The 24,516-nt window shown below is 40.9% G+C and overlaps 1 protein-coding gene across 4 annotated transcripts in view; it reads left to right on the top strand.

Annotated features, from left to right (window-relative positions):
• Positions 1–24,516, top strand: part of DYNC1I1 (dynein cytoplasmic 1 intermediate chain 1) — a 184,710-nt gene that overhangs the window by 88,827 nt on the left and 71,367 nt on the right. For all 4 annotated transcript variants that reach the window (XM_039388634.1, XM_027749172.2, XM_027749174.2 and 1 more), the window contains exons 7-9: positions 12,844–12,933; positions 21,625–21,787; positions 22,839–22,938. In XM_039388634.1, the coding sequence (XP_039244568.1) occupies positions 12,844–12,933; positions 21,625–21,787; positions 22,839–22,938 (353 nt within the window). The remainder of the gene's footprint in view (positions 1–12,843; positions 12,934–21,624; positions 21,788–22,838; positions 22,939–24,516) is intronic.

Below are 24,516 nucleotides of genomic sequence, written 5' to 3'. Positions count from 1 at the left end.
GAACATTACACTCCACCTTTTGAATGAAGTTTCATTAATGTGGTGGAAAGCTCACAATTTCTATTTGTTCTGCTGTGGCTGCTGAATTTAGTACTACCCACAGTACTCACCCCCAAAACAAACACCTCTGTTGTGGCGATTTTTCCTTTTTTATCCAACTATATAACAGTACAGGCGACTCAGACAATGGTTTTTGAGAAGCTCATGAGACTTGCTTGGGCAATTCTTTCTCCGTGCAAGGGCCATCAAGACAAATTGTTAGTACTTTGCTGGCTTCATAATACATTTGTCCTGTTCATTTGGAGTTCTGCGTGAAAATATAGAAAGTCAGGATCAGGCCTCAAAAGCAATAAATGCCTGTTTGCATATTTTCTCCAAATATTGACCCTGTTTGATGTACTGGGCTATGTTTCAGAGGTGCACCAAGTAGATTTGTCACCAGTATCTGTTATCTTGTTCTCAGGACGTGGATGTGAAATTTGCTTTCAGGAACTCAGAACTGGAAGCAGGACTTTAAGTTCATCCCATCTAAAAAAAAATTATTAACCTGAAGTCTTAAAAAAGGGAATCTCAGATCACAGGAAAAGGCATCTTGTCATTATGGCTATGAGACATCCTTACCCTAACCCTGTGTGTGCTTCTGTGTTGCTTTATTATCAGATTTTAAAATCCCCACTCAAGCAAGACTGCATCCCTTAAGCAGTGACTGCATTAAAATCAGGTCCACAAGGAATCTCTTCTTCCTGCAATGCTGTGAAATTTCAGATTTCAAAATATAATTTTGTTCCAGCTTGAAAGAAGACTCCAATGTACTGACACTCCACCCTAAGTAAAATTTTGCCTTGTTTTCCAGTCTGGTCACTGAACATGTGTATGTTTTAACAAAACCATGATCTTTCAATTTTGCTTTGCTTCATCTTGTACTTTAAAATAATCTAAAAGTAAAAATTCTGAGAAGTACTTTTTAATGGAAAGACTCCAAAAAATCTACTCAGAAAATGTGAAAAAAGGACCATTTTGATATTGCCAGGACTGCCTCTTCATCTTGGTTTGTTGTTCCTTTTTAATCTTCTCACTTCCACAAAGAAAGTGGCACCATTTTGCAAAAGACCAAGATCTTCAGAGCTGCACCTTTTCGAGGGACTATTACTCCAGTGTTGCTGGCTTTTGTGATCAGCTATAGATGGAACAGTCAGCTGATGAAACATAATGTGCTTTGAATTATCACAGCACAATGCTTAACTTGCAGTAAATTCATTGGCATGTATGCATGTTGTGATTCCTCAGATCAGGACGACAACCTCATTGCTGCCTGGCTTGTGGCATCCCAAGTTAACACGTGTAAATTTGCAGCTGTGCACTGTGTCACAACAAAAGGACACAAAGACTAAAGCCGGCAACTTCTTTCCTTTGTATTCCTCTAAAAATGAAGTTGATGCAAAGATGCTTCTTTAAGTGAAGGACCATGAGGTATTTTATTTTATCTCTGTCTTCATATGGTGTTCCTGACTTAATGCCCCTCATCTGTAGCTGAGAGATCCTGAGAGCTGCCTGAGGAGGGTTCTTTGCAGTGTTTTGGGAGAAAAGGAAGAATTTTGATTTACAAGCAGCCCGTTGTATGGCAAATGTATGCTTCAAAGCATCCATTTTCCAGTGTGACAGATATAAAATAGCCACAGAAACTATTCTCTTGCTGAGTCTGAACTGTGAAGTGGGAAAAGGGAAGCATATTACAGTGAGCGGCTGTGGTGCAGTTTAATCTTCGGATGTACCCCAACTGCAGATGCAGTCTGCCTGTTTAGACATCTGAACCTACTGAAGTCTGTTGAGCTTAAGCACAGAAAAGCATACCTGATCCTTCAAACTGCAGTGGGTAAGCTGGGTTTTAACCATAGCAATTGGGAACTTGGGTGGTGGGGGTGGTTTTTGTTGGATTTGTTTTTTTTTAATTAGTGTCTTACAACCAAAGTTCTCAGAAAAACCTTGAAGTGTTCATTTAAGAATCCGAATCAGAGGGCATTTCTGTGTCAAACAGGTATCTGCAGCTGTGTAAGGCTTCCGGCATGCACAAAGCCCCAGGTTGCAAATAGGGGATTTTTGATATCTGCTTCAGAAAGACCAATGCCAGGGAAGCTGGAGAGGGGCCAGGAGGAAAGAAGAGGCCTTCCTGGGGGAGAGGGAGACTTTGAAGTGTGACCCCGAGCAGAACTGGGGTGGGAAGGGTGGGAGCGGAGGAGAGGGGCAGCCAAGGTTGGCAGCGGGGCGAAGGATTGCGGAGGCAGGGAGGTGAAGGCAAGGGTGAGGGTGGAGGGTGTTCAGACAGGGGGGTTCCCAGCAGTGGGGGTAGCAGCACCGGGAGCTGGGTGCTCTCCAGACAGGTTGCAGCAAGCAGCTGGGGGAAACTGGCTGTGTTTTTTAACAGCTGGTTTGACATAATAAGGGCTGAGCAGCCTCCAAAGCAACCCTGATCACATGCCCCAGGGGAAGCAGTGCCAGAAATATCAGTTTAGGAATCAGAAGACCGGGATTTTATTCCATCATCTGCAGCTATTTCAGGAGTGACTTTAGGCGAGAAGTTGATGTGTTTGCACCTTGGTTTCCCCACCACTAAAAGATATTGCTCACCTTGATACCCCTGAAACTGAGAAGGGAAAGCTTCTCCTCTCCCACTGTGGTAGGACACATACAGTGAAATTAAAATATGGCAAGTTCAAAACTGTCAGAGGGAATTCCTTTTTCACATACACTAATGCAAATCATGTCTAACACCAGTGACTAAGGTGAAGTGGCGTCAGTGGGAAACAGAATTTAATGGGGTCTGTTTAGTGCCTATATAAGTAATTAAGCACTCAGTCATCGAGCCCTGACCCAGCTTTTCTTTTGTAGTTTAAAAAAATTTAATAAAGCATTTTTTTGCCAGCCTTTTTTAAGAAAAATGTTGAAATGAATCTTTGCTCATGTAAAATGCATTCGCCGTATGATTAATGGTTATTTTTAAAGTGCTGAGCGAAGTGTATGCATGTGTGCGTCAAGGAGAAAAAGAGAGGGAGTCTTTGTGTATTTGCTGTGGTAATTGTTTATGAATATATTTGTTTTTTCCAATTACTCTTTCCAATTGTAATGTATTAGCAGTCTTGTCTCCATTTCTTTATTGAGGTTTGCATATAAATGTAGAGATATTTCAGTTACAAAAGTATATGCTACATCTTAGGCATTGATTTTTTATTCATAAAATGCCATAGAACTGAGATGAGAGATCTGTGGAAAAGATGGCATTAAAAGTTAAACCAGGCATACAAACAACTATGTGCCCATTCAGCTAATTTTTGGGCCTTGGACTGAAATGTTATATCCAAATGTCATATCAAAAAATAAAGGAGAAACTCTGAAAGGCCAGAATTTATGCTATTGCTTGCAGGAGAAGGTAAACCTAGAGTCAGGGCTGGAGAATTTGACATAAGGCATGTTACTGTGGTTTTATGAACAGAGACACAGTATGGAAGCAGAGAATTAATTTCTTCTACAATATCCAGGTTTTGTTATCTTCCTCAAGCAAAAACATGGTGAAAATTAGGAGAGGTGGCCTGTGGAATATAAAGTCATTTGCACCTGCAATAAGTGAGTCTATGAGTGAAGTCCTAGTCCCCTATATGTCAGCAGTAACAATCTCACAGAATTTACTTGGCCTACATTGTACTTAATGTTTTAAGTACCTAGTGCCCAGCTGAGGCAACCGTGATTGACCTACGTATCAGGCACTGTGTAAATGCCAGATACATCATCTGTGTGTGTGTGTTTAATGTGAAAGCAGCTTTTGTTTTACAATTGCTACTAATGCTATAGCTTGTGGGGGCTGGTTTTCAATAACATACTTAAGTGTTTGTGATTTAACACTATTGCTTGATCTGAGTGTTTGAAAATGACTTCAGCAGGCCCTATCCACAAAGTCTGCCACGTATCTCAGTGTGCTTTCCCAGGGCAGGAGTCGTTTCACACTGCTGGCACATGATTTCCTCCAGCAAACAAATCCTCCCAGGTTTCAGAGGCTGTGAAAGCCTGCATGATTTAGCAACCCCTTCTTCATCCACAGAGATGAAGGGGCTCCATCTCTTTCTTCCTCAAGGTTAACACCACTGCAGTTATACTGTAGCAGATATTTTAAATTTATACTATTTTTTTTCAGAGCTGGAGGTCTGTAAATGCTACTGTAAGGCTTCTGCTGTTCAAACGTTTTTTCATGATGGCATTTTTATTTGAAGGCCCAACCATGGCCAAGGAAAGGAAACTTCTGTACTTTTCTTTTTGTGTTACATCTTCCAACTGGAATATTTTCAGTCACAATAGAGTTGAACATGAGCTTTGGGAATGGAAAGAGAGGAGAAAAGAGAGTCAGCTAGAAGAGGTGATGACTCCAGTGGAGTACTCTGCATTTTAGTTCTCTGGGGACTGAAAAATGCTTTCAACCAGTGCGATGTTGCAACAGTCCAAAAGAGGAGAGAAAAATCCACGTCTGGTCTAGACCAACCAGAAACTAAAAACAAGGGACACTTTGAATTCTGAGATTCTCACCACAACTGAAAACTGTGCTCAGGCCAAGGAACTGGAAAATCAGTTTCTTGGGTTAAAGAAATGCTTCCCTGAAGAATCAGAGGCAGCTTTCCATTTTAATTGGTAACAAAATTATTATATTCTGAAACACTGATCTTAACATTTGAACCAGTGCAAAGGTTTGCAGTCAGGGCTATGAAAAGCTTAGTGAAATGCTACAGTAAAACAATTTTTTCTGTGACATTTTTTTACCATTTGGCTGTGATAGCCTATCATTTGTCACAAAATGGAAAAATAAAGTCTGTCTTCATAATGTACCAAAAAGAAGTTTGACTGTGAACACAAGCAGGAAGAGGCACAGGGACAGGAGCTGAGGGGTATAACCCTAGATCAAGAGATGCTTATGAGAAATCATATACTGGGGACCTGAGAATCCCCCAACCAAGGGTAATTGAATGTGGTAATTGTTAAGGAGAGCTTTAAGAAGAAATGTAGAGTAAAAATTATGTACAGTGTGCTTGTTTTAAGAGGGAAGTGTAGTAAATTTAGAACAAATTTTTAAGTGGTAATAGTACAGGCACAGCCGACGCTGTAGGCAAAATAAATTTTCTGAACTAAATGACTCCTCTCACTCAGCTGGGCTAAGTGTTTATTTTTGGGGTGAAATACATATTTCCTTCATTGCGCTTGTATACGGAGAGCTGAAGCCTGAGAAGAGGACTCTGGGGATCTGAGCGTAATGGCTGGTAATACCACCTGCTCTTTATGGGATGAGGGGTGAAGTCTTGCAGAGATTCGCATTGCAGAACAAGGGATGAGGTCAGAAAACCCTTCTTAGATGTGGCAGAGATATGGGAGTATGTCGTGGTTTGAATCTTGTTTTCCCCCAGAGGCTAAGAGAAGTGGTAGACCCCAAGGGGTGGAAACCCCTGGAAGTTTTGAAATTCTGCCCAATGGACTTAGGTTTTTTTCTCTTAGTCCTGTACTTTTAGAACTAGTCTATTGTTACTAATCTACTCGCTGTGGAAGATGTTAGGCTAAACATGTTAACTACAGGGAAAAGTGCCCTGCTGTCTTCTGGATTAAAGTGATATATGTGTCAAACATTATATTATTTTATGAGTAAATTTTAAAGCAATATTCTCTTTAAAATTATTCAGTCAATATACTTGACTCCGGTAAAAGTAATGTGGCTCCTGCATCCTGTATTTTACCAATATGCAAAAGCTTATTTTTTACAAAAGAGCACCATAACACTTAGATAACAAAAATAACAAAAGATAACAAAACATAACAAAGATAACAAAAAATCAAGGGAGTTTGAAGATGCTAGGCAGTCTGTTCTTGTAACACTGTGATTTATTTTTGCTCGTGCAGGTCTGCAGTCAAATAACATACAGACAGACCATTTTCTTCAGACAATTAAAAAACACATATGTGCAAAGCAAAGAAAGAATGACATATACTTCTGTTCAAGTTTTACAGGTCCCATGGCCATAGGGTGGTTCCAGAAATTCATTAATTTTATCCTTTCTTTTTCTAATGTTGCCTTTTCATCTGACGGCCATTGGAAAGCACGTCTTCTCTGTAGTAGTTCATAAGGACAAGATGGTGTGTTGGGAATGTGCCATCCATCAGGGATGGGGAACTTCGCAAGGATGACCTGGAACATTTTTACTTTCCTGCAATGCACATTTAAGTGTCTTTCTGGGTAGGGAGCAGCAATACCTTGCATACATATGATTCTTGTCTGCAAATATGCCTGCAGACTCCAGCTCACATGAAATTCCCAGATGAAATTTGTTGCCTGTTTCACAGAGCTTAGGGCAAGATCTGTTCACCTATGGACATTTTTCTCAGTATTCAGGTCTGAGTAGTCTTCCCTGCTTTGGCTAAATGAAATACAGTTTAGGAGGCAGCTGCCTATTGCCAAGAAGAGCCTGTATGCAAGAATATTTCCATCTGGGATGACTAACATGTGCCCAATGTACGTCCAGTCTCACATCCCACTCTGCAAACAAAATCCACTGATGAATTAATTCACTTCTTGCTTCAAAGGGCAATCAAAAGATGAAAGTGAAAAACTGGAAATATTTCAAAAAATTACATTATATGAAAAATAGGTCATTCAGCCAGATTGCAAATCATAGATTTTCAAAAATGTGAAATGTCAAGCAGTCCTATTTGAAAAAGTATGTGTTCCCTTGCTTGTTGCATATTTTGTTAGTGATGGAAAGAATGTATTCAAAAAGGAAAGACAGTGTTTTAACTCCTACTTAGGGTAATGCCAGTAATATTCAACTTACTTGATCCAGTCTTATGTCAATATAAACCCATTTGTCCTTGTTCCGCTTGTAGTTCTTTCATAACAGAAACAGCAAAATTATTTTGAGTAGTTGTAAATATAAAACTGATACAATGGTTTCTGGTATTTCATAGTTGCAAACATGGAGTCTGCTTCTTGTGAAGACACCTGATTTTATTGAATGTGTCATATGCATGACTGATCCTTCTAGTGCACTGAAGGAATGTTAATGCTGATATAAACCCCTATATAATAGCCCACTGGCTTCTCATGTATCAGTGACTCAGGCAATAAAATATATAATTGTGACGCTAATTAAATTGCTATTTTAAAGCTACGTGTTTAATAAAGAGATTGTTTGTACCTACCCAGAATTAAAACCAGAGCTGTCAGTCTAATTCAGTATAGCTGTCAATACTAAAAACAATACACAGGAGCTGCAACTTCTTAGCTAGTCTCAGAGGTGCAGGTCTGAAGAGGTGTAAATCCTCCACCCAAGCAGAATGCACAACATGCTGCCTGCTGTTTCACTGGTGCTACATGTATTAGCAGAGCAGAGGCCTACAATTACATCAATCCCCTCCAGCTTAGCTGTTTAGTAACCTATGTGAGCAGTACCAGTGCTAACTGCCCAAAACTGGCAATCCAAAAATGGTAAAACAGTATTCATCTCAAGAATTAAGATCCTAAGCTGATGTCACGTGCAGTCTTCTCAGATGTAATTATTTATTCTAATTTGTCCTGAATGTGCCTGGTATGTTTTTATATGCTGAAAAAATAAATACAGTGGTTCAAAACCACACAAAGTCCAAATAGGTAATAAATAGCCCAGCACTGTAGAAATGCAGGGTCTGATTTTCTGAACATTTGATCCAATTCAGCCCACCTGGGCATTTCTTCTGCAGGTGCCAGGGAATTAGCCATGTATTTATGGGGCTTCCCCCCTTTGCCATTTATTGCAATTGCACAGTGGTTGCGGTGGCCAAGGAGCTAGTAGTTGGGTCACATTTGAAAATTAGTAGCTTACCCAGATGAAACAAAACCAGGTTTGTAGGTAGAGTTCATACTTTTTTACTAGAGTAACTTCCACAGTTTGAAAAAATAGGCAAGCTTTTAGACAAAGACCACTTCTGGTCTGGAACAGAAGGAGGAGTGTTCAAGCTAAGACCAATCTGAGAACAACTGCTCTGCTTTTACTTTGTCACGTCAAACAAAACACTGTTAGGACTGATAGGCCGCCTCTTAGAGCCTGGAGGGTCAAGCTCTGAGTTAAGAAGAGGTCCAGCTATCTCAGTCTATATTAATCCCGCATATGGCTCTACCAGCTTCAGTAGACAAAGACTGTTAACCTAAGCATTTAATGATAATTTCCACTGAGGATTTGTTTATTTACAGTAAAAGGCAGGGTGACCTTAGTGGGCAGGACTCTCGGCTGAAACTCTGAAGCCCACTTTCTTTTCTTCCCTCAGCTGCTACTGAGTGATCTACAGTGAGCGCGTCTATCTGTCAGCTTCTGTGTGGTAAATGGGCACATCTAAACTGGCCTCCTTGCAAAGTCCTTTTAGATCTACAAAGAAGTGTTGCACAGCTGCTATACACTTCTTCATTACTAGCTCTTTTTCATGTGGTTCCTTTAATAGATATTTGAGTTCTGATAATGTTGCACCCTGTTCTCTTCTGAGCGGAGCAAAACATTACTGGTGCTGGTAGCATCTCTCTGTTTGCTAAATGTCCCTAGAAGACTCCTACTAGTGTGATGTAAGCAGCTAAAAATTATTTTTCTAAATTTCTCAATATCAGATATGCTCTTAAATAGGAGAAGGCTATATGTGTTCAGGAACTACTCAAGTTTCTTCATCTCCCTGGACGATTACTGCAATGGCAGATCCAATCTGAGTGGGCACACGTGGAAACAAACAACTATGTTGATGCTCGCAGATTCTGTAGTAAATGTACAATAAATGCTATCTTTGTCACATGTAAATAATACACAGGAAAATGAATGCTGAAGAACTTCCCATTATTCTGTAATGTAGGTGTATGTGCAGTCAAATGTACAAATGCATAACCATTCTTAGGCGCAATAGCAAATGTATGTAATACGAACATGTTTAAGTATGCATACACTGGCATTAAGTAGTGTGCAATATATATATAAAATATATGGCAAATAAACATTCAGGTTGCAAAGACAAGAAACATTGGATAGTCCAGAATTCAGGTTTCCTGGGCATCCTTAATTAGCCCTTTTGAATATGTATGGTGACACAATTTTAGTTACATGATAACGTGTAGGTTTTTTTCCTTAACAGATTCTTACTTCAGCCAGTCAATAGGAGGCAGCTTTTAACCTTTCTGGTTTTATCTTATTCCATTCAGTGCTCTGGCCTCAGATCTCATGTTAGTGCACATGATCCAAGTATTACACTGAACACACAAAAAACACTAATCCCCTTCCAAGGTTTTGTTTCTCTGTTGCTTCCACGACAGCATCTTAATATCTCCCAAATCCTGATGAACTTATCTCTGCAATACATCTATACAGGATGAGAATTCTCTTTGCTTTACAATATTATTGCCATCATGCAAAAGTACTTAAGCACAGGGGGAGAAAGGACAAAAATGTCAGAATGACAACTTTCAGTGAAAGCTGAAAGAGGGAGCTGTGGGAGCCTTCACATGTGTGGAATTTCCCTAGCACTTTCTTCCCCCAAAGCACAGGGCCAGTTGACTTCAGCTCTCAGCACTTCTGCATTTCAGGCCCCAGGTGTCTCTTGTTGAGCACCCAGAAAATGAAGCCAACTACTCAAGAGGGAGGAAATTCCAGAATTATGTCATCATGCCTACATGTGGGGAGGGGAAAGGAGTTAATCGTGCCCAGGCAATCCAAATTCTGGCATTTGCTAACATTTTAGCATTTGGCTCACAACCCTGTCATTCTTTTAGTTGAGTTTCTCTGTGTATGTGTATACATTTCTCTGTAAATAAATAAGGACATCTGAATTATGCCTAATCTTCTAAAAACTCTTGCGCTGCCTTCTCAGTAAAACTAATTTATTGATGTGTGTGCTCTTGGAAAAAGGCAGGGCATGTGTTTTAATAACCTTTACTGATTGTTCCTGCTGCAATTAAATCTAGAGAACTCTTGGGAAACTTGGTTTTGATTTTTCCCAGAAGAGGAAGGAAGGGAAATAAAGAAGATCTATCTTAATAGGTGCTGAAGTATTGATACACCCCCTGCTCCAGCTGTGCCTCAGCTATTCATCCCTATTCTGCTTTAGAAGCAGGAATGGGCTACAGGCAGGCAACTACTTTGACACCCAAAGTCAGGGGGACCAAGAACTTCTAGGGGACAGGGATAAATTTGCTTCACTTCAATCTGAAAATCTGCTACTAAATCTCAAGTTCTACATTCGCTACATTGTCCCTATGCATCACCAAATAACACTTGAGGCATTTAAAAGCAGAGCACGAAGCCTTTAAAATCACAGTACTTTCAATTAAATATTGTTTTAGGTTTTCTTTGCTGCCTGCATATTTTCTTGACCCTCCACCTTCTGAAACTTCCATGCACAAGCTGACAGGTTGGAAACACGTTAAAAATGGAAGCTGAAATCCATATGTAAACAGCTGGCTCCAAGGGCTGGTGCTTTAGGGAATGAAAACTTGTAATGCAAGACTCACAAAACTCTTCTGGGAGTTGGCTTCATTAGTATCTGCCATAAGCGTGTCTGTATGCATATATGAGTGCACCGTTGCAATCCTATCTGTGCATGGATATGTACTTGAGGTTAGCAGAGTATTCACTCGCTGCTGTGCCAGTCACTCTTCTGTCTTCTCACACTTCTCATATGTTCTTTGAGGCTGGGAGTGCCTCTGTCTTTCATACATCCCCATCTCCACTAGCATTGCAGACCGATGGCACAAGGACCTTTTTTTACCCGTCCTGTGTGTGTACAGCAGGAGAGCTCCTCTCGTTGACTCTCTGCTGACTGAGTGTGATGTTATCTGTCTTTCAGCCAGCGGACAGAGCAATGTGTTTAGCCTGCCAAACTGGAACACCCTGCCTTGCTCTCTAAAAGCTTTTCTCTATAGCCCTTCTATGTAGGGTACCTAGGGAAATGTAATGGTCAGGGAAGGCATCAAAGGGAGGCATCGTGAGCACCCTGCCTTTCTGACACTTCAAGTTTCATGATCTGAAAAATCCCTGATAAAGGAGTAGCATTCATTACTAGTGCTTTTAATTCTGGAAATGCCTCCTCATCCATACTGGATTCCTCCTTCCTTCCCAGCCTGTGGAGCACATGATTATCCCTGGTGACTAGAAAGATGAGCTTTCCCTCTCTCCTCACTGCAGTCACTAGCAGTAGGGGGAGCGATGGCAGATCTTATGCCAAGATTTCATCATTTTTCCAAGAGGGAAAAGCACGTCTGTCCATGATGAGACACTTCCTTACAGTATGTGGCTAAGCCATGCTCTCTAGCCAAGACACCAGCTTACATGTCCCCTGAGGGCTTCTGGGAGAGAAGTCCTTGGGTAGGCAACGTGGTGGGAATAGCATGGTGCCTATTACGTTGTTGAAAACAAAACACAACTGCATGTTCCTGTTTGCTGAATTCAACCTGTCAGCACCACCATCTCCTCAAGAAGCCAGGAATGATTGCAGCCAGCCTTTGCAGGAGAAGGTGCCAGTAGCTAAGTAGTTGGAGTTGTTTCCCCGTGTTTGCTTCAAGGCCACGATAACACGGCAGGTTAGAGCAGAGAGTGTGCCTGGAGAAGCACCATGTGTGGTGACAGGTAGGTTGCTCAGAAAGCCCTGGAGGAACTGCAGTGTTTTTCCTGACAGCTAAATGCCCCAGGGCCAGGACAACATGTGTTCTCTCATGCCATGGACCAACACAGGGCACTGTGCTTGCTATACCTTAGTGGTATGTCAAGCTCCAAAATCGCTCCAAAATAATTCCTCCATAGCACACGGATTTACTCATCCTAATTGTCAAATACTTTTAGGACCAGCTCTATTTTCAGTCCTCCTAGCTCACTGAATCTAGAAAGCTGGGTGTCTCTACTCTCTCTCGAGTATGAGTAGGTTGTGTTCCAGCTTTGGGCACAGGAGAATAGATCACATTGCTATAGCTGGGAGCAAGTAATGAGAGCTAAGTAGATTTTGAGCCATTTTGGTGTATCACTGTCTTTCTAGCTCTGCTTATGTTTTGGTCTGGACAATCAGAACCCTTCTAACCTCAGACTAATATCAAGGAGCAAATGATTTGCCCTCCTGAATAAAATGAGAACATGTGAGTGTGGGGAGAGAGGGGAAGGGAGAGAGACATTTGCATAGGTCAGGAAAGGTCATTAAAACATCTGGCAGTAGTAACTGACATGTGTCAAATTTTAGTGTTCATTAAATTCATATTAATGCAAGAATGGTTCTTAAGCTGCAAATGCCACTTTGGTTGCTGTGTTCCCCCAGTTGATGGTGATGACTTTTCAAAACTGTACCATGCTTGTTTTCTTGCTAGTGGCATCTGACCTGAGGTCGGATTTCTATTTAACCTCTTCCTGTAGGTCAAAAGACAAATTAATCTTGTGAGAATTGAATTGGAAATTAGGTGTCTGGATAGCAGGTGTCCCAACCATGGAATAGCTGCCAGGCTGAAACATGATTGTATCTGTCCTTATGCCATCCAAGAAGTCATCTCCGAGGTCAGGGAGATATTCAGCTGACATCTGAGATGGGAAGTTGCTACAGGGAGCAGAAGTGGTAGGTGCCCTGTGCTAGCAGAGTATCTTGCACTCTGGGGGCAAATACCTGAGAGTGTCACTCTGAGCATAAATGTAGATGTTCCATGTATTGTGCACTTTGCTTTACCTGGGTTTATTACCAGTTTATAATTGTAAAGAAGACATACAATTTCTAGGCCCCTTAAGGAGGAGAATCTCACAATCTTTCAATCTTTTTTTTCTTTTTTGTTTTTTTTTTTTGTAGAGGATGAAGATGACGAAGAGATGGTGGAGCCAAAAGCACAGGATGACTTGGAGATGGAAAGTCAGGACCAGAAGCAGGAAGTGAAAGAAGGTACTTTAAAAAATGAAAAGGATATTGCTAGATGTATAAAGGACTGGGTCCTGCCAGTAGTTACTCTCATAGGTAGTTTCCATTATTGAGAATACTAAAATCTGAACAGTCACCAGTTTTATTGATTCAAAACCATGAGTGGCATAAAGCAGAAAATTTTATCCCAGTGACCCAGCTGGTAGGCCTGAGAAGCTTGTGAAAGGCACAAGACTTCAGCTGTTTAGAAGAAGCTACATGTCCTTATAATCTGGGAACAAAGTAGAGCTTCTTGGATCCCAGGACTGATGCTACTTTTTTCTCTGGCTCAAATACCCTGCTCACATGAAAGATTTAAAATGCAAATGCCAGGCATTCCAGTAGCTCTATAAAGTTGTTTGGTCTTCAAAGGTACTTAGAGTCCATAACTGCCTGCTTGAGAGTGACAAACTTGAACCTCTTGGTAGTCAGGAATCTTCCAGCAGAAAACCATTTCATTGGAAAAATGTTGACTGTCAAAACCAAAACTTTTTGTGGGAACTGCTTCAAGGGAACTTAAAAAAAACACCTGAAGCCAGGCAGATCCAGGCCTTCTGTCCATTACTGTGCACTGAGACACTCTCCAGGGTTACAAGAGACAAAAATTCAGGTTACCTCTTGATTCTGGTGCAGACAAGAGACACTTGCCAAAGTCATGCATGTCAGCACTGGACATGGTAGGTATGCATGGTGTCTCTTTTCCTTCTCTTGGACCTGTCCTAGCTTTCAAATTAGAAGGATGTGAAATGTCTTCCTCATCTAGGAATTTACTAGAGTATTGTCTATTCTACTGTGTCAATGCCTTCAACAGTCAGTGCTCACTCCTGTGTGGAGTGGGGAAAAGAGCTGAAACAGCAGCAGCTCTGGGGTGAAAGGAAATGGGTTTCTTCTCCAGCATTTCTTACCTCTATATTGCCAGGACTGCTGTGTAACTTACTTCTTCAGGTAGGGCCTATGTCCCTTCTTGCTATGGTTGTCATTAACAAGATGATTCTGCAACCTTAGTTTTGTTTTTCACAAGATAATCTCACTAGGAGAAAAATATGTAGTAATTTTACAGAGAAGCCCATGAAATCTTTAACTGTGAATATAACAGTGGATGCTTCTTTCTCATTCAGGGGAGACTGGTATCCTTTTATCAGTGTCCAAAAAAACCTGAATCCAGTATACAGTGCCCACATTTACTATCCTCACACACTGAAGTGAGTTGCAGAATCAGCTGCACTGTTTTGATTATAAATTGATCTTTCTTTCCTCTTAAGAACATCATAGAAATCACCTATGCCATAAATCCTGTGGTGTTCATTGCTCATTAGGTCCTTGTAGAAACACGGAGGGAGAAACTCATTCCTCCTGCTCCTCATCCTTCTACTTCTCCCACTGGCCCCGGCCACTGCTGCCATGGGCAGAGTGGAGCAGTGGGAGCAGTGGCGACAGCAGGAACAGGAGGCAGACAAGTCTGCAACGGCAGAACTGAGGACATGAGCAAGAAGCATGGCAACACAGAAAAACTTACTTTTTCATTAAAATTACACTTCCTTCCAGAACTGTGGGGTCAACTCACATACAGCCTGTAGCAGTCACTGGACCTAACAAAGTGTCTCTTTTACTGGTGACAACACAAAGCCCTAAAAACTGCTATCACTGCACTCGGTGTGCAAGCACTGTCCTGAGTCGCTGAATGTCCCTCCAGTATTCAACTTACAGCTGATACCACACCCATTTATTTCCACAGAAAAGTAGCACTAACACTTACACATGGGGAGAAAGCACAAACTCCTGCATGAAGAGAAGAAAAAATCAAAATACAATCCTGAACTGATTTATTTTACTTTCTTGTGGGCTTTCAAATTAACCTCTTGTGTACTTTGCTGACTAACCACCACTGCCAAAATCTTTAATTTCTTTGCTGTGTTTTAGTCAGGGGGCAGTGCTCCCCTTCCCTGCCTAGCAGACCCCCCCCCGGGAGCGGAAGATCAGCTGGGCTGGTTTAGCGCTCGTCTCAGACACACAAACTGCAGGCTGTAAAAATAAGGCACAGCTTGTTTTAGCAGAACCAGCTTTGTGAGGTGCTAACATTTGACTGGGTTCAAGGAAGAAGAAAACATGCTCATTGCCTGATAGAAAGTGAACTTGACCTGCAGTATGTGTTGTGATGGATGAAATAGTGGCATGCTGATGATAGGAATTAAATGCTGTGAATCAAACTGACACGGAACGGAGTCTCATGTTTTTAGTGTTCAGTGTCCTTCTCTCCCTGTTGGCTTTAGCCCTCTTGACTACAAAATCCCATTTTCCTCTCTGTTGTAATCACCCTTCTCATGTTCTGAGCAACATTCAGAGTTTGAAGCCATCGTTTGTGTTTCATGGAAGTGATTAAAACCATGTTACAAGTCAAACAGGAGTTTAGAAGAACATTTCCTGTCGGTGCTGCACTCTGTGTGCCTACTCAGAATTAATAGCTTTTCTGCAAATTAGCACATAATGGGTTAAAAGTATGTTTATGTTGGCATTAAGTACTCTGGCTTCTTTTTCTCTGCAAGGCAAGACAATATTTTGCAAACTTTTTAAAGAATCTCTAATAGATATTATAGTGGCGCCATTCACACTGCTATATAGTAGTTAAGGCTGTGTCAGCACTTCCATTATGAATCCTGTTTTTCAGGGATTTATAACCCAGCCGTAAAAATTTGCTCTGGGCTGAAATTTGGTTTCAGCTCAGGGAGCACATTTTTTAACAGATTAAAAAAAATCAGCATGGCTTTTTTTGAGTTATAGAAGTGTAAGAAAAAATCCACGGGAGAGAGAAGTGCAGGAAGGGAAAGACAGACAATTTTTCATGAATAAAACTCAAAAATAGGTTAAGATAAAAAACAGAGCTTGGATCTAGTCTGTTGAGTCTTCCTCTCTCCAAGCCAACAGGTCAGGGGTCCTCTATTTTTATAATGGTATTTTAAGAGGAAATGTGATTTTTTTTTCTCTGTGGTTTATAGGTAGGCCAATTTAATTCTACAGATATTTATAGCATGCTTAATTTCCTCATCTTACCCTCCCCCAACAGTTGCTCTATGGGGTTTTGTGGGATTATTCAGCAGTCATGGGTGTTTGCAGGGTCTGACCCTAGTTCTGGACATGTCTCAGCATCACTATAAGGCACACAGTGTAGCTGCAATGAGGCAGCCTGTCTGGCACCTCTTGCAGAACTTCCTTGCCAAGGAGATGCAAAGGGCAGAGGTACAGCTTGTGCCCCCCAAAGTGGAGTGGGAAATGAAGAACTGACTGGCTGACCACTTGAAGCGTATGAAGCCTTGGGGCCACCTTGTATTTCTTCCATGGGGCTGCCTGTTGTCACCTGTGTCTCAGGTGCATGTTCTCCCCACTGTTTTTGGAAGAACTGATTGTGGGATACCTGATGGTGAATTGGGATGGGCTCTGCCTATTCGCAGCCTCTCCTGACCACATAAACAAGACACTGGTCTCAAACTGTGGCATCAAGTGGGATGGGGCTTTCTACCACCAGAGAGCTCTGGAGCTCCATCTAAGGCTCCTCTTTGTGTCAGTAGAAACCACATGACCAATGGGATGCGCTGGGTCTTGAAATTGGGCCTCAATCTGCATTTGTCTGAAGCCATAGGTATATTCACGGAAACTTGCATGAAAGGCTGTGATGGGAAGGCTGGGACTGGCAGCTCCAAAGACTTGCTGTGCCCTGCTCTTGCCCTGGCTTTACACATGGTGCTTGGGTGTCCACATAGCAGGCCATGCTGATGGAGATGGTTTAGCTCTCGACAGCTCAGGCATCAGTATCAGGAAAGCAGGACAGGTTGTGGTGAGGTTTTTAAGAACCAGTGATGCCACGATTTCACTGCCACTGACACCAAGGAAGCTCAGGTGTGCCAACCCATCCTTGCAGCCCTACTCAGGCATGCTCAGGGATGGTGCTCAGCATGGCTCCTGGAGAAGCACAGTCAATGGGAACAGCCCTGCCTGCCACAGATCCAGATTTAAGGTTCTGCATCTCCAGAATCAAAAAATCCCTAAATGCCCCTTGAAATCTTCTTTTACGTGTTCAGCAGTTATGCCATGTGGGGGCTTGCCAACACAACCAAGATATGACACATATGAAACCATGATATGGCACAAAGCTGGTTATGGAATATATCAAACCTAACCTGACATGAAAGTGTGAAGCACAAGAAAAACAAGCTCTCAGCAGGCAAGGACTCGAAGCTGCTGGGAGCCTCTTCACACATTGTGGTTCTCACCCTGTACCTTTCGGCCATCCTCATTCATCAGCACATCTAAAGTTTACATGGATTTAAATAGACGCTGAAAGAAATAATACATCTCTTAAAGGGGTTTTACTAATCTCCTTCTGTCTCTTGTTATATCTCTGGGTTCATAACAAGGCTGCTTCCTGCTTTACTGTTCTTACTAGTTTGCCCTTTCTTTTGTTCACTTATTCCTTTTGGTATTTTTCTTTTTTTTTTTCTTTTCTTCAATGGACTTCAATTCTCTTGTCAGGTTTTTAGAATTGCTGAGATTCCAGGAGAATCTTTTTTATAGTCTATTATAATTATTTAAATATGATTTTTTTAATGTCTTTTTGACTCTCTTGGAAGAAGACTCGAATCCTGATATTTGAATATTTGTGAATTTGATCTTTCACTGTGATCCCAACTATTTATGTTATATTTACTACAAATATGCTTCTGCAGAATAAGAACAAGTCTGTAGTAATTTTATCTTAGTTCCTAAAAACTCATGAAAATGTTTTAACAAAAACTTTTTTTCTGGTTTGTATAAAGAAATTTATGGAAAAAGGACCCAATGTGGAACATGTTACTTCTGAGGATCATGTTAAACCATGTGAAATAATAAAATGTTCCTATTTTTGTAAATAAGTCTTGAATAAATTGGTTGTTTTCACATCATGTTCAATTATTGTTACGTAATCTAGACCTTTCTGTTCAAACAGATATCTTTCATTACAGATACACTTCATATTTTCTTTCCCTGTGGCATCCTCTGTGCATGTATAACTGCACAGTGATTTAATTTTAATTGCAAAATCCATTTGATTTTGTACAGTATTATACATTAGCATAAACACCGGGCTTCTTTGATATATGTTGTTGACCTCATAACCCCAGAGCCACCTACACAGCACTCTGCTCATGGGTACTTGGTCCCATCAATGTCTCCGTGGGTTTATGGACAGACAGGATGCCCAATGCTCCTGTTAGACAGGACTTGGTGGCTGCACCACGGGTCCTCCTGCTGCAAGCTGTGAGGGGCCACAGGTGGGTTCAACTCCTTTGGGTGGGATCAGAGCACAGGCACAACAGTTCATTAGGAAGCTATGGTGCAGAAGCAAGAGCAAAGTGTGGGTCTTCCTTTGCAGGAGCTTTCATTGCACTCCAGGCAATAAGCACGTAACTTTTTGCAGTGGTAAACTCCACATTGTGCTGGGCTTTGTTGCACACAGAAGGTTAGATGTGGTTGGTTTGGGTTTTGTGCCAGGGAGACTAGGTATTTGAAGACAAATGCTGTATTCTTACGGGGAATTTCTGAAGATATTGTCACATCACATAGGTCTCTGTGACAAAACAAAACAAAAAAATACTTTGATCAGCTACTTACGTTTCCCAGAATTTTCCTTGAAGAGAGCCTGTGTCTCTTGAAAGCTGAGATCAAAGTCACTGTAAGCTCACAGATCGGAAGAAAAATTGCAGAAAATTACATAGATTCTTTTTATTTTACTCAAGGTAATGGACAGGGAGAAGGAACAAGGAGAAAATGGAAATGGCTCTGAAAGATAAATGGTTAGAAAACCTTCATATTTGAAAACCTGTCTGTTTTGTGTTTTTTGCTTATACTTCATGTATTTACAGTAGTTACAGCAATGTTTTACTCTGGAAAAAGTAATGATGTTAACATTCTTGTAAGAAGAGATTGCCTCAAATAAAACTTCAGAGGCAGCCGAATGAAAGAAGAAAATAAGGTTAAAATATGAAGCTTAATATCGCCAGGGGGCATCTGGTGTGTCAGTCAGATGAATGAGGTAAGCTGATTTATGCCCTACAAACTTCAGCCAAGGTGTTCCTGATGGTTTAATAGACTGCTGGCCTCCCACAGATCGTTGCTAACTGCAAGGGAGATTTTGCTGAGGTAGAACTACAATCATCTGTCTCCACTTCTTGTGAGCACTCCACAGCTCCCAAGCTGTTTATTTTTTGTCTTTTCCCTTTCTATTGATTTTTGGTTGTATTTTCTTTGCAGTTATAGTCAGCAAATGGCTGAGTAATAAATTTATATTTCCAAGCTGTAGAGAGGATTTGATTTAACAAATAATTTTTACCATTTAGGGCAGTTTAAAATGAGTTTTCCAGTTGCCTTTGCAGCTGTTTTCCCCCTTTTTATGCCATTTTGCTGCATTGTCATGTTTGTTGTCTTTGATTCTCGGAAAGCAATGCTTTTGGGGTGATGATGGAATATTGCCTCATCACAGGTTTCTTTGCCAGATGAGTTCCCTTAGTGACAATTTCTAGTGGATGCTGCAATAGGTCAACCTGTACTTTTTGCTGGTCACTCTTTTTTTTTCACATGCTTTACTTCTGTGTAAAGCACTTAGAGGCAAATTGTGCTCCTGCCTTGGTAATTGTTGCTCTGCTATTCAGGGGGACCATATAGGGGGACACAGATATTCTCTGGATGCATGAAGCTCCACAGGGACCACTAACCTGCTGGTAGGAGACACAGGGCCAAGGCCATGGGAGATCATCAAAGGCTAAAGCTTATAACTTCTTAGTTGTTCTGTCTCCTGAGGGCCAAATTGTTCCTCCATCTTTTGCATTTCTCTGACCCTCTATATTTAGCTCAGGTGTAGTGCAGAGATTTTGTCTTTCAGAGCTAACGCTTTGACCACTTGAGGCAAACCTAAGTGTGGTGATAGCAAGCCTCTCCAAACCACAACTCTGAAAGCAGGTACACTGAAACCTGGGTGGGCTGAGTACTGCAGTAATGATGACCATGTCAGTACTCCTGCCTGCTGTTGTGCCTTTCCACCCATTTGTGCCCTGGGGGCTGGTGGTGGCATCCTACTGGGGCACTGGAGCATATGAATCTAGGATGAAGCATGGGAAAATCAGAAAGAAACTGTGTAGCATGGAACCACAACTGGAAAATAACTTTAAGCTGCAGCTTTAAACTGTGTCATTCATTGTTTAATTAAACACTGAGATATGTATGACAGGGCTGGGAGTTAAAATTTGATGTATAGTGGGTGTTCTCTGAGCTGCTGAATTCCACTTTTTGGCTGCTGGTGTTTTAATCCAATATGTCCTAGGGAGACCACAAGGTCGTTTTCACAAGTAAACACCTCAAATCCGTAGTGTAAAGCCAAATGCAGGAGACCTTTGATCACTAGTTAAACTCTAAGTACGAGTCTCTGTAATTTTGCAATAAATCTGGTTATGATATGTTGTTTGTGTTCCTAATTATAAATCTGAAACAAAATTCAATGTTATCATAATTTTTATGATGTCAAAAGATCTTTCCATGCTGAGAATTTAAACTAATTGAAAGGTTGGTTTGGTGTAACTGTGAAGATACTAGTGGCATTTTTTGAAATACAAGTAGTTTTGAAATTTAATGAAAATGATGATTTAAAAGCACGTGTGGGCAAAGGCGTAATTGATATGCAATATTGCCACAATATCAATATTACCCTGTTAGTGTAATTAAGAACAGAAATTTGGACTGTAGCAATAGCAGCATCCCAATTTCCTTTCCCCTGACGCTCTCATTTGAGTTGTAGTTTACCAACAGGTCATTAAACTGGTGGAGACGTTGAATTGGTGCATCCTACAAAGATTGTATTTTTCAAATGAAGGACTATACTGGAAATATTTGTTTGGAAGTAAAGGTTTAGCATCTCTGTGTATGTGTAAAGAAGTAACCTCATCTTGTAGAGGTCAGGCTATCCTGACCAGTGCCTAGAACAGCACCTACCCCTCCCAGGGCAGCTTTGCCCATGGCTCAGTAACACTGGTTGCTCTGGGTCTTAGGATTCCTCTGTAAGGAATAACATTGCCTTGAAGAAACTGGTGTTTGGCTGGTTGCTTTCAATTTTGCTGCCTCAGAGAATATCTTTGGTTATTTACTTCATTGCTTTGCAAAGGCAGAATTTATCAGTGACAGAAAGTAGAAATTGGAAGAAGTGAAGGGAGAAATTATGTGAGCCCTTTTAATACAAAGAACTGTAGTATAAGTTTAGAAGATTATTTTATCTTTGACTTCACTGACAGGTCCCCTGTTACATAAGTGTTCTGCTTTTTCCACGTAGGTATTGCCTAAATGTCAGTCACGGCCATTTCCTGAAATAGGAACACTGAGTTTATTTAATTTGGGGGGTTTAAGTATTTTCCATTTCAAAATAATAAATATATAAGATATAGGATCTCTTCTATGTAAATGCTACATTCTGGGATTATACAGGAGTATGTTTAGATATATTAAAAACTTCTTAGTCATGATTTTAAGTGTAAAGCTTTGATTTTTCTTCTGACATCGCTACAGCAAGCTTTCATGTCAAAAGAAACCCAGTGAAGATGTTGATTCATTGGGAAAGGGGTGAAATGTCATACTCTTAACTACATCTTTTCATTTTCCAAGCTCCTCCTAGAGAACTGACAGAAGAAGAGAAACAACAAGTTCTCCATTCAGAAGAATTCCTGATATTTTTTGATCGGACAATACGTGTAATTGAGCGAGCTTTGGCTGAAGATTCAGACATCTTCTTTGACTATAGCGGCAGAGATGTAGAAGAAAAAGATGGGTCAGTGTGGGGTTTTTTTTGTTTTTGTAAAATAAGCTTTCTAGTGATACTTCCAGAGACAGGAAACCTTAATTTTAAACAAAATTTAACATTTTTGTAGTTAAAAAAAGGTTGAAATTTCTGCATGAAGGCCTGGGTTACTTTGTTATCTGAAATTATATTGTAAAAGAGCTTTGTGCTTTATTGAACTGGGGAGGGGGGGTTATTTGACATATTATTCAGCTGGCTTATTTCTTTGATTCATTTTCGGGATGAAATTTCAAATTCTGAACAAGTAACTGAAACAGATAAATGTGTGTATATGTACATATATATGTAAATGCATACATTCCAGTGGTGTACACGTGTGTGCTTATGATACCTTTACAAACTCAAACTAATGTTGTTTATATTCTACTACTGTGTCAGGTCTGTAATGGATCCCACTGGACTATGCTTTGTGGGGATGAAAAGGATGATTTCCCAAAGTGTTTGCAATCTAAATGGCTAAGACAAGAAGTGACAGATTTTGTATTCAGCAATCGATAGGGGAGCAGAAGCATTAAAACTTGTTAGGAGGAGAGGAAGTATTTAGATTTCAACAGCTACATATCTGTTGAAGCCTCATGGCAGATCAGTAGCTATGTTGCACTGAAGTTACTGGAGGTTACTCTAGAGCATCATCCCTGTGGACTGACAAAATGCATCAGTGTGACAATGTTGGACTAGTACTATGCTTCAGCCTGTCTGTAGCATCTGCCATCTCCTTCGCTGAATGCCAGGGTCAGGTTCATCCTGAGAGTCAAAGGGCACAGAGATGGCCTAGGGTGACCCAGAAGAGTCAGAAAGGCAGTGAGAAATTAAGAAATGTGCTTTTGTGAAACATGTAAAATTTGTCCCTTGGTGCAGATTCATTTTCAGCAAGACAGTCTGTGAGAGCAATTAAATCAAGGTGGCAGACTTCCCCAGGCTGGGCAGAGAACTGAGAAGTAGTCAGAAACTTCTGCATTGCTTTTTGCAGCTTTTGAACCCTGGTACTTCAAGATTTGTCACTTTGTTTGAATTCACACAGAGATGTTCAAGCAGGAGCCAATCTTTCCTTCAACCGACAATTTTATGATGAGCACTGGTCAAAGCATCGTGTTGTCACCTGTATGGATTGGTCTCTTCAGGTAAGATGTGAAGCTGTGAGACATGCTTCCATATCACTTCCACTTCTCCCTAAAAAACTTATGAACATCCTTGATTTGCTCTTTTTTATGAAGAGTAGGATGTTATTTTTTAGCTAACAGGAGGGCCCTGGATGAGTGAATGCATGTTTCTCTATAAAGAAGAGTAATGGGACAATAATGAACCTGTCATTTTTTGTGAATGTCTTGGTCTTCAAAACCAGAATGTTTTATTAAAACAGTAGTAGGTTAACAAACCTACTAAGGTGGAGTTTTACTTTTTACTCTTCCTCCCCTCTCTGCTCCTTCAGCACATGGAAATTTTTTAGCATAAAAGGTTTAAAATTAAACTAATTAAAATTAATTTACTAAACAATTAATTTAAGAAATAGTTATACATAGTAATATATAAAATAGAAAAAAGAATAGTGAGAAATAAAATTAATTTTTCTAATCTACTAATATACTAAAACAAAAGTGATCACAGCACCAAGCCTGCCTGAGTTCAAGAAGCATTCGGACAACACTCTCAGGCACATGGTGTGATTCTTGGGGTGTCATGCACAGTGCCAGGAGTTGGACTCGATGATCCTAATGGGTCCCTTCCAACTTAGCATATTCTATAATTCTATGATTTTAAAAATGTGAAAGTATCTGAACAACTTGAAAAGATTGAAAAGAGGTCTTTCAAAAAATGCTGGGTTCTCTCTTCAAGTAATGGAAGAGGAGGCTGCAGCTGCCCACAGGGCATACTAAAGCAACATGCCTGGAATGTACCCAGTTTCTGTGCACCACAAAGCATTGTCATTGCAAAATAAAACTGATGATAGAGATGCTTAAGCTTTCCAAAACCAATACAGTCACATCAGCAAAGTACAGAAGGCATGTTAATTAGTTACTCTATTGGAGAGCTGGGATTAGCACACACACATATCATCACACATCCCGTTAAATTAATTTGGTTCCAGTTTCACTCCAGCCCCCCTCATTCTCTCTGTTTCATCCCTATCAGCCTGTTCCTATGTTCCAGCCTGGAGCAAAGCATCTGCTTTCCCTGGGGAAAGAACCCAGGAGACTCTGCTCTTAAGTCCACAGTACAGATACAAAAAAAACCGCTCCAAGAGGACATGGAGTTCAAAAATGCAAGCACAAGTCAGTCTGCCTAGCTGGACCCAAACTCGGCCTCAAGTGTGCCCTTGAGTCTTCAGAGACCTAGTGGAGCCTGGTGTGGGTAGCAAAGGTGCTATAGAAGTAGCTCAGCCCAGTGTTAAGAACAACTTTTGCCTAATCTTAGAAGTAGCTGCTCTTTCTGCACCACATTAGATGTGCATGTGGACCCAGCAAGCGCTCAAGATCCAGTACGTAAATGGTGTGTGAGGGCTGGAGAGAGGCAGTGGATAAGGAGCACAGTGACTCTCACATCCATCTTTCTCTCCTTCCCCTTGAAATGGCAGCAGAGCTGCTTCCATCCCCCTGGGTACTTCTCAGGTAAGGTGACAGCAATTGTGGCTGGTAGGCTGAGTAGATCGGGGTGGTGCACAACAGCCAGCTGCAGAAAGGCTTCTTGTAATATCGAGCTTG

This window comes from Pipra filicauda, unplaced genomic scaffold, assembly GCF_003945595.2.
Source record: "Pipra filicauda isolate LSUMZ 115617 unplaced genomic scaffold, ASM394559v2 scaffold66_size7647185_pilon, whole genome shotgun sequence".
Lineage (NCBI taxonomy): Eukaryota > Metazoa > Chordata > Aves > Passeriformes > Pipridae > Pipra > Pipra filicauda.
Note: the sequence above shows the minus strand (reverse complement) of the source record. Positions and strands in the feature narration are given on the sequence as shown.